Here is a 10,085-nt window from a genome sequence, read left to right on the forward strand (position 1 = left end):
AAATTATAAACATCTGAAAATTGCACACCAAAATACATCCTTATATTGACCTTCATATCACTTTACACTCACTGTTTTGAATACAACAGGCACCAAATGAGGAGGAACTGGCTGATTCTAGTCGAACTCTGATGTCTTGGACTGGGGCTTGTATGAAGGGAAGTGGAGGAGATGCCATGGCTGTTAATGACCACTAGAGGCTCTCAGGGCTGGGCAGGGTATGGGGGCTGTGTATATGTGATCTCCCACTACCCCCCACCTGGCCAGAGCTAAAATAATAAAATGCTGAGCTCACTGTTCCCCCACCCTCTCCCCCGGCACTGGGCTTCTGCTGCTGGGACGGTGCTCTAGTAGAACAGACAGACCTACTGACACAGGGGAGGTGAGAAGGGAGGTGGCCACCAGGACTGGTAGGTGGGGGAGACAGGGGGCTTATGGATGAGAGCCCGGTGGGAGGTGGGGGGAGAAGAGTGGCTCCTACGTGGAATGATGTGGAGTGTGTCCCTGTCTCTGTTACTCTGTATATTTCTGCCACTGTGCCGTCCTACCCCTTAACTGTGTATAGTTTGTCGATGTGAGTGTCTCACATACTTTCTGGATCTTTCATATTCAGTATGGTATGTATGTATAGCTCCTTGTGTGTATCTTATGTTGTACAAAATTGTGTGAGTTTAATATTCCCACTGTTTTTAAAGAAACTTTACTCCATTTACACCTATTTGTCTAGTGTCACCTTCCTGTCCAAAGCAAGGGACAGATTATGGGGACTCAGTCCCTTCTCCAGAGGCCTTACTACCCTTCCCCCAACCTGGAAGTCCCCCAACAGCTCTGAGCCCTTGTTTTCCCTTAAGATTTAAAATTTTAGCAAACACAGAAAATGAAATCTTCATCCCCCACAATAAAAGGGAAATGAGGATGGGGTAAGAGACTGTCTCTTCCCTTTACACCCTATTTTCCTTGTTTTTTTAAATCCAGTTTAGGAAAAAGCCTGGATTATGAGGAGGAGAGGAGGAATTTCCCTGAAGCTCTCTATTCCCCCGCCCCTCGCCCCCTTTCAATAGGAACTGGGCATGGGACCAGCTGTGTTGGCAGGGCTTCCAGCAGCTGTGTTAGGGCAAAGGCACTGACAAGTGAGGTTATAGGGGAGGGGTGCTGCCAGGATTTCTCTGTCATACCATGGGAAGACAAACCCAGCTTAGATGTCTGGGATCCTCATCCAGGGTGGCTGGAAGCTGGGGAAGCAGAAAGGAGACTCTAGTTCTAACTCTAAACAACCTAATCTTCCCCAACTTACCATCTTCAACTAGATTTCTAATCTCCAAGAAATTCAATTCAATGTTCTGCCCCCTGGCTGGTCTCTTTGTGTCCCTGCTGTGCCCCTGTCCATCTTAACCATTGTCCATCCTTTTGTTCCATGTTCCCTAGGCTCTGTGAGTGCTACACAGTGGGGAGGGGGTGGGGGCCACCATGTCATCATATCAGAAGGAACTGGAGAAATACAGAGACATAGATGAAGATGAGATCCTAAGGACCTTGAGCCCCGAGGAGCTAGAGCAGCTGGACTGCGAGCTACAGGAGATGGACCCTGAGGTAGGGGCTCCAGCACAGGGAACCAGGGGCAGTCCCAGGCATTTGGGAACGGTGTTGGGCTCTGGGTGGCTGAGAATAGGGTTTGCTACAGGACCTAGAGGCCTAAGAAGGCCAGGGGAAAGGTGTCTGGAGATGTTTTAGGGAGCCCTAGCAGTACCTAGGTCAGAGGGGAGGTCTGACTTGCTCCCCAAAACTCATCCCTAAGAACATGCTCCTGCCAGCTGGACTAAGACAACGTGACCAGACAAAGAAGAGCCCAACGGGGCCACTGGACCGAGAGGCCCTTTTGCAGTACTTGGAGCAGCAGGCACTAGAAGTCAAAGAGCGTGATGACTTGGTGCCCTTCACAGGCGAGAAGAAGGGTATGGGGACCCTGACATCCATGCCTCCTCGTAGAACCCAAGTGGCTATGCTGTCTCTCACTTGTCCCCCCACTCCAGCTTTCCTCTCACCTTCCAGCTCCTAGTTGCCTAGGGATTCAGATGCCCTGACACTTAAATGCCAACTTGCACTCTTCAGTTCTTGAGAGATCAGGGGACTAGGAGTCCTGAGCTTGTAGAGGATTCAGGCTTTCCAGTGTCCCCTCGTGACCCAGCATTCTACCTCCTGGAGAAGGAAAGAAACCTGGAGGCCAGGATCTTGGGAGAAATTACCTCTACCTGAACCATCCTTCATCTCCCTATCAGGGAAACCCTATATTCAGCCCAAGAGGGAAATTCCAGCAGAGGAGCAGATCACCCTGGAGCCTGAGCTGGAGGAGGCACTGGCACATGCCACAGATGCTGAAATGTGTGACATCGCAGGTGGGTAGCTGTGGGAAGTTGAGGGTGAGAGGATCAGGGGCAGGCGGATCCTAGTCATGACATGGGATTAGTGAGGAAGGCCCTCAACCAGAATGTGGATGTCTAAGAAAGCATCAAGCAGTAGTTTCAAGCTTTTCTTCTTCGTTTATATATTTATTCATTTTTAAATTTAATAACACCTCAAGAGCAATTTTACAGGGATTGTAAAAGCAAATAAAAGTGGAACCATTGGGCTGGGCACGGTGGTTCACACCTGTAACCTCAGCACTTGGGAGGATGAGGTGGGCAGATTGCCTGAGCTTGGGAGTTCAAGACCAACCTGGGCAACACAGTGAAACCCCGTCTCTATTAAAATACAAAAAATTAGCCAGGCGTGGCAATGTGCGCCTGTAGTCCCAGCTACCTGGGAGGCTGAGGCAGGAGAATTGCTTGAACCCGGGAGGTGGAGGTGGCAGTGAGCTGAGATCACACCACTGCACTCTAGCCTGGGGGACAGAGCGAGACTCTGTCTCAAAAAACAAAACAAAACAAAACAAAAAAAGTGGAACCATTCTGGCTGAAAGAGACTCACTACAGACTCCCTTACCCTCTAGTGGCTCCTAAAGGACCTTCCCTTAGCCCTTTCTCAATGTTTTAGAAACTACTGCCTTAAGAAGTTTATGGAAAGGACCCCTGGGGCTGAGAGAGGGTAGGGAACTTCTTTGACAAAGTGTAAGTGGTCAGGCTTTAAAAATGCAGCAGATTCAGAAAGAGGTAGGAGGGAGGCTTGGAACAGGTTCCTTCTCATTCCCTGTGACCCCTCTGCTTACCCTCTCCAGCAATTCTGGACATGTACACACTGATGAGCAACAAGCAATACTATGATGCCCTCTGCAGCGGAGAAATCTGCAATACCGAAGGCATTAGTAGTGAGTGTGTTTGGGGAGCATGGTCTCTAGGGCTCTGGGCAGACAGTCCTAGTGTCTGGGAGAAGGTAGAAAAGGGTGAAACTGATGATTCCGGGAGAGAACATGCTGCATGAGTGATAAGAAAACCTGTGGAGTGCCAGGCGTGGTGGCTTATGCCTGTAATCCCAGCATTTAGGGAGGCTGAGGAGGGTGGATCACTTGAGGTCCGGAGTTCGAGACCAGCCTGGCCAACATGGTGTCTCTACTAAAAATACAAAAATTAGCCAGGTGCACACCTGTAATCCCAGCTATTATACTTGGGAAGCTGAGGCACAAGAATTGCTTGAACCCGGGAGGTCAAGGCTGCTGTGAACTGAGATTGTCCCACTGCATTCCAGCCTAGGTGGATAGAGCGAAAAAACCAATGGGGAGGAGATTGTGGGGAACATGTTGGGTTCCCTTCCTGCCCTCACTCACCAGGTGTGGTACAGCCTGACAAGTATAAGCCAGTGCCGGATGAACCCCCAAATCCCACAAACATTGAGGAGATACTAAAGAGGGTCCGAAGCAATGACAAAGAGCTGGAGGAGGTGAACCTGAATAATATACAGGTATTTGATTTCATCCTCCAAACCATAACTCTGGATAACCACTGACATCCAAGAGTCCCTTAGCCCACCATCTCCTATTCTCCTCTGGTAGGACATCCCAATACCCATGCTAAGTGAGCTGTGTGAGGCAATGAAAGCAAATACCTATGTGCGGAGCTTCAGTCTGGTAGCCACGAGGAGTGGTGACCCCATCGCCAATGTAAGGCTAGTCGACATCCCCAGCCCTCTTCCACATCTTACATGCACCCCTTGCACGGCTGTCATAATGGGTTTTGCTAGGGAGTGCTATTCTCATCATGCCTTCTTAGGGCAGCCCTCATGGAGACTCCTACCTTCAGTGCCATGGTTCCTAACTCTCAACCCTCTCTAACACCCCCAGTCCTACTGCACATTCATCTCCCTGCTTTCCCCTGCTATCCACCCTGCTTTCTGTATCCCTCTAGCTCCATTTATAGCTCCTCAAGGACTCTTCTCAAAGAGCTGTGTTTCCCTCTTGCTCCTGTTCTTTCTTTCCTCAGTCATCTGTGAAACTGTTCCCTAATCCTAACCCAAGTCCCTACTACCCAGGCAGTGGCTGATATGTTGCGTGAGAATCGTAGCCTCCAGAGCCTAAACATCGAATCCAACTTCATTAGCAGCACAGGACTTATGGCTGTGCTGAAGGCAGTTCGGGAAAATGCCACACTCACTGAGCTCCGTGTAGACAATCAGGTCAGCCTTCCCTTCCCCTGATGTTAGCATTCAGTCTCATTGAGTCTCCTCCCTGAGCCACCCACTGGGGCAGCTATCTTATTTAATCTTGTTTGAATTCTCCTCTTCATTATCTCTATGAGGGAAGCCAAGTCAGCATCTCTCTTCAACCACTGTGGAGAAACAAGCTTCTTTGACCTCCCAAAGGGATCTGTGGTCTGGGATGGTAAACAGCCCAGAGAGGGTGACTGTCAGCTTTTGCCTCTCCCTCCCCCAGCGCCAGTGGCCTGGTGATGCAGTGGAGATGGAGATGGCCACCGTGCTAGAGCAGTGTCCCTCTATTGTCCGCTTTGGCTACCACTTCACGCAGCAGGGGCCACGAGCTCGGGCAGCCCAGGCCATGACCCGAAACAATGAACTACGTGAGTAACTGCAGACATGATGTGTGGAGTGGGCAGGGAAGTGCAGAAATTGGTGGATCCTCCTGAAAGCAGACTTAATGACTAATAGCCCAGGGTGCTACCAAAGAGCTATTCACATGAGAAGTTCAAATCCCAAGAGTGATCAGAAAGTAGACAGAAAACTCCCCCTGCCCCAAATATGGACGAGTAGAGAGGTAGAAAGGATACTAGAGATAACAATACTTGTTTAGAGGTATTGTAATTTTATTTGTGGTGTGGTTTCTTGTTTTGTTTTGTTAATGTGGGATGGGCCTGTAAGGTGGCCTAAGACACTACCAATTTATGAGTTTGGCTAAGGGACTGGAAAGGAGAAGAGTGCCTTTGCAGAAAGCAGGAGCTGGAACAAACACTTATGTTTAATATTCCTCCTTTACAGGTCGCCAGCAAAAGAAGAGATAAATACTGCATTTCCCTTTACCAACTAGAGCTGGGAGCACTAGACACTTAAATTCTCATCTGTCCTCCTTTCCTGTAAATAAAAGCCCTTATATCCATTTTGCCTGCCTCCTTCCTTGGACTTTGGGGTGAGAATCTTGGCGCTAACCCCCAAGGGTTACTGCCAGTTCACCAGGGGATTATTTATACTCTGGGGATCAGCAGGCAGAGAGGTTCAGGTTACTAGGAGGAGGTGGGGGAGCTCCCTCCCTTGGTGTTCCCCATAACCCTGCCAATGCCTTTCAACTCTTCTACTTTCACAGGGAACTTAGCCGCAGCCCTGTTTCCAGATGTAGCCAGGTCCCTCCAGTGCCTACCCACAGTCCTCATGTGGTTTGAAGGGGGAAAGGACTTTGAGTGGTAGTGGAGAAGGAGGCAGACAACATGAAGGGCAAAGACCTCTTTTTGACAGTCTTATTAATAGGGCACCAGGCTGATGCAGCTGACGCTTGGCATGGCTTTGGTAGAAGGTGGGGGAGGGGCTAGAAGTATGGAGATCTGTGGCTGGGCGCGGTGGCTCACGCCTGTAATCCCAGCACTTTGGGAGGCCGAGGCGGGCGTATCACAAGGTCAGGAGATCGAGATCAACCTGGCTAACACAGTGAAACCCCGTCTGTACTAAAAATACAAAAAATTAGCCGGGGGTGGTGGTGCGCACCTGTAGTCCCAGCTACTCGGGGGGCTAAGACAGGAGAATGGCGTGAACCTGGGAGGCGGAGCTTGCAGTGAGCCAAGATCGGGCCACTGCACTCCAGCCTGGGCGACAGAGCAAGACTATGCCTCAAAAAAAAAAAAAAAAGAAGTATGGAGAGCTGTGTACATTGCAGGAAAGGAGTAGTTGGATTGAGAATGAACAGATCTGAAATCCTGAGATCCGACAAGGAACCAGACTTAAGGAAAGTTAAGTTCTCAGCACCCATTGCAGTGTATTTGTGAATGAATGGGAAAAGGGTGTCAGTCCAAGGGGAGATCAGGCGGTTCCTCCTCATCAGAGTCAAACTCAACATTTTCATCTTTTACCCATCGACCTCGTCCATCTGGGATCCATCCTGAGCTGGAAACATCAGAGAAAATAGCATCGATTAGGAAACAGGCTTATTAAGAAGTTAGTGGTGAGCTCACACCTGTAATCCCAGCACTTTGGGAGGCCAAGGTGGGTGGATCACTTGAGGTCAGGAGTTCAAGACCAGCATGACCAACATGGTGAAACCCTGTCTCTACCAAAAAAAAAAAAGTTAGTGGTGAGAAAAAATTGAGAGCCATGTAAGTTGGGTGGATAAAACAAAACGAAACCAAAGATAAAAAACAATAGGAGGCCGGGTATGGTGGCTCACGCCTGTAATCCTAGCACTTTGGGAGGCCAAGGCAGGTGGATCACCTGAGGTCGGGAGTTCAAGATCAGCCTGATCAACACGGAGAAACCCCGTCTCTACTAAAAATACAAAATTAGCTGGGCATGCCTATAATCCCAACTACTCGGGAGGCTGAGGCAAGAGAATCGCTTGAACCCCGGAGGCGGAGGTTGTGGTGAGCCAAGATTGTGTCATTGCACTCCAGCCTGGGGAACACACAAAACTCTGCCTCAAAAAAAAAAAAAAAAAAAAAAAAAGGGGGGGGCGGGCACGGTGGCTCACGCCTGTAATCCCAGCACTTTGGGAGGCCGAGGTGGGTGGATCACAAGGTCAGGAGATTGAGACCATCCTCACCAACGTAGTGAAACCCTGCCTCTACTAAAATACAAAAAATAAGCCAGGCATGGTGGCACATGCTTGTAATCCCAGCTACTCGAGAGGTTGAGGCAGGGGAATCGCTTGAACCTGGGAGGCAGAGGTTGCAGTGAGCTGAGATGAGATCACACCACTGCACTCCAGCCTGGTGACAGAGCGAGACTCTGTCTCAAAAAAAAAAAAAAAAAAAAAAAAAAGCTTTGAAACAAGAAGGGTCAGAGAGAAAAGAAAATCTGAGGAAACTGATTAGGCACACTCACCTTCGAAGGGTGAGATAATGGTCCAGGGCTCGTCTTCTTGTGGGGCTCATGGGTGCAGGGGCTGAGACAGTTGCTGATTCCTCGGCCTGTGGGCCAGTCCCAGGTTCAGGTTCTCTACTGATCTTCCCGCTTTGGAGTTCGACCTCTGAGGGTGGCACAGGGGAAAGGGAGACAGAGGGACCAGGGGCTTCTGGTCTAGGTAGAGAAGAATAGTCTGTAAAAGCAGTAAGGGAAAGGGCCAACTCTCCTATGACTCCCAACCTCTTAAAACAGTGTTTCTTAAACTATATTTTTCAAGATATTAATAAGTTCTGCATACAAAGGATTTTAGAATCATGAATTTGGGAAAGGCTAGCTTTAAATTTTACAAGTTTTTTTTTAATTCTTAAGACTTTGTATAGCTTTTAAAACTGTTACTCTTTTGTTTTTTTGGTTTTTTTTTTTTTGAGAGGGAGTCTTGCTCTGTCACCCAGGCTGGGGTGCAGTGGCCCGATCTCAGCTCACTGCAAGCTCCGCCTCCCGGGTTTACGCCATTCTCCGGCCTCAGTCTCCCGAGTAGCTGGGACTACAGGCGCCCGCCACCTCGCCCAGCTAGTTTTTCCTATTTTTTAGTAGAGACGGGGTTTCACCGTGTTAGCCAGGATGGTCTCGATCTTCTGACCTCGCGATCCGCCCGTCTCGGCCTCCCAAAGTGCTGGGATTACAGGCTTGAGCCACTGCGCCCGGCCTAAAACTGTTACTCTTCAAGTAGAATTACAAAGTGCCATTTCCAAAACTTTATTTAAAAATCACAAAATTCTCCTTTTCTTTTTCTTTTGAGATGGAGTCTCACTCTGTCACCTAGGCTGGAGTGAAGTGGTATGATCCTGGCTCACAGCAACCTCTGCCTCCCGGATTCAAGCAATTCTTCCACCTCAGCCTCTTGAGTGGCTGGGATTACAGGCACACACCACACACCCAGCTAATTTTTTATATTTTTGGTAGAGACGGGGTTTCACCATGTTGGCCAGGCTGGTCTTGAACTCCTGATCTCAAGTGATCCACCCGCCTAAGCCTCTGAAAGTGCTGGGATTACCGGTGTGAGCCACCGTGCCCGGCCAAAATTCTCCTTTTCTTGAAACACTAAGTAACATCTCCAGAACGCTAGTATTCCTCAGAATACAGACTGGAAAACACTTTTAGAGCCCTCTGTCTCCTTCTGAGCCTTCCTACCTCTGGCTTTCCCCTCCCATACCTGTACTTCCGGCGGCAGCAACTGTTATAGTGGGGAGCTCTGTGCAGAGCACTCTGGGTGATAAGTCGTGTCTGGGTTAGCAGAGGAGCCTGGTAAGAAGATGGGAGACAGAGTCAGAGCCTTCAGCCCTCTGCCCTTCCAGCCTGGTGTGTGCAGCAGGGTCTTGCGTAGAACACACTCTCCACTCTCTGATTACCTCAGCTTTGGTTTCTTCCCTCCTCAATTCATTCTGATGTCTTGGATTCTGCTTCCTTTCCTTTCCCGGCTGCTTCTTGCCATAGAAAAGCTGCAAGCCTGAAGAGAAAGGGAAACAGAATTAAAAGCATAGCACCAAGACTGGTGTGCAGAGATTTCGAGGTTTTATTCCCCATCCCGTTTTCCCCCGAACTTACTGGACAGATGTTTCTTGCCTGCACGGTGGGCAGTCAGCATGGCCAGGGTGTCCAGTACCGGTCGATGGGGGCAGATGGCACAAGCAAAGCTGAGCAGGGGTAGAGAAGAGGATAACTGGTCCAGGGGAAGAGGGTTGGGCCTGTCCCTGCCGTAAGTCCCACCCTGTCCTAGCAGTCTTTGCAAAACCCAACTCCCTGGTGACCCAATCTCCACTTCTTCCAGTCCTCCCTAGCCGCCAAAGAATCCTAGATACTTCTGCTGTCCTAATTAATAACAAAAGTTTGTTGAAGCCGGGCGTGGTGGCGTGAGCCTGTAATCCCAGCTAATCGCGACGCTGAGGAAGCAGGATCACTTGAACTCTAGAGTTCAAGGACAGCTTGGGCAACACAGCTATTGAGCCTCTAACCGCAAAACCCTCAGGCTTGAGCCACTCTTCGCTCTTACCGTCCATCCCGAAGCATCAGCGCCTCATCCTCTGGGATGTAACTGGCGAGGAGGTCCCCGACTCTTCTTTTCTGCAGGGAGTAGGGGAAGAAATCCGGACGGATCAGCAGGATAGGAGAGAGGGATGGAAGTCAAATGACAGAAACGAGGAGTCAAACGGAATAAGGACATAAGGACCCTGGGGAGAACAGCGATCATAGACCGAAAAAGGAGTCACTACACAGCTCTAAGTCGCCTGGTTCTCTCCTGCACCCCCGAGTTGTTGCCAGAGCAATGAAACAAAGCTCCTTCCCAACCTTCAGAGAGCGACTGAAGAGGCTGCAGATCCTCTCCGCTCATGCTTACTTTGAGCACATTGAGTTGACTCCAATCGTCTCCTTCCCTCTTGAAAGACATCACGACTGTGAGTCCCAGAAGTGATAAATTTTCTTGTTCCGGTTTCGCCACTCCTCCAGGCCACCGTAGCAAGAGCGAGACAGCGCCTTCTCTTTTTTCTTTGTCTTCCTGTCGGCCCCCGTACTTCCGGGGATGCACTTCCACGCATGCATTG

General features: G+C 49.6%; 2 protein-coding genes across 4 annotated transcripts; one reads left to right on the forward strand and one right to left on the reverse strand.

The window, feature by feature from the left end:
- The first annotated feature begins 57 nt into the window (after positions 1-57).
- TMOD4 (tropomodulin 4) lies at positions 58-5,537 on the forward strand. Of its 2 annotated transcripts, XM_007977266.3 has the most exons (9): positions 58-1,590; positions 1,796-1,952; positions 2,277-2,393; positions 3,212-3,301; positions 3,761-3,891; positions 3,983-4,090; positions 4,459-4,602; positions 4,859-5,003; positions 5,419-5,537. In XM_007977266.3, the coding sequence occupies exons 1-9, from the start codon at positions 1,468-1,470 to the stop codon at positions 5,439-5,441; spliced, it is 1,038 nt and encodes a 345-aa protein (XP_007975457.1). In that variant the 5' UTR covers positions 58-1,467; the 3' UTR covers positions 5,442-5,537. The 2 variants fall into 2 exon arrangements, with proteins under 2 accessions (XP_007975457.1, XP_072864499.1); XM_073008398.1 differs by lacking the exon at positions 4,459-4,602.
- Positions 5,538-6,378: 841 nt separating this feature from the next.
- On the reverse strand, positions 6,379-10,048 carry SCNM1 (sodium channel modifier 1). Of its 2 annotated transcripts, none has more exons than XM_007977264.3 (7): positions 9,881-10,048; positions 9,536-9,606; positions 9,091-9,179; positions 8,895-8,992; positions 8,699-8,787; positions 7,465-7,659; positions 6,379-6,531 (listed from the first exon to the last, which is right to left on the reverse strand). In XM_007977264.3, the coding sequence occupies exons 1-7, from the start codon at positions 9,929-9,931 to the stop codon at positions 6,432-6,434; spliced, it is 693 nt and encodes a 230-aa protein (XP_007975455.2). In that variant the 5' UTR covers positions 9,932-10,048; the 3' UTR covers positions 6,379-6,431. The 2 variants fall into 2 exon arrangements, with proteins under 2 accessions (XP_007975455.2, XP_007975456.1); XM_007977265.3 differs by having other exon boundaries at positions 9,832-9,940.
- Positions 10,049-10,085: the final 37 nt, after the last annotated feature.

The sequence above is a fragment of the Chlorocebus sabaeus genome, chromosome 20, assembly GCF_047675955.1.
Source record: "Chlorocebus sabaeus isolate Y175 chromosome 20, mChlSab1.0.hap1, whole genome shotgun sequence".
Classification (NCBI taxonomy): Eukaryota; Metazoa; Chordata; class Mammalia; order Primates; family Cercopithecidae; genus Chlorocebus; species Chlorocebus sabaeus.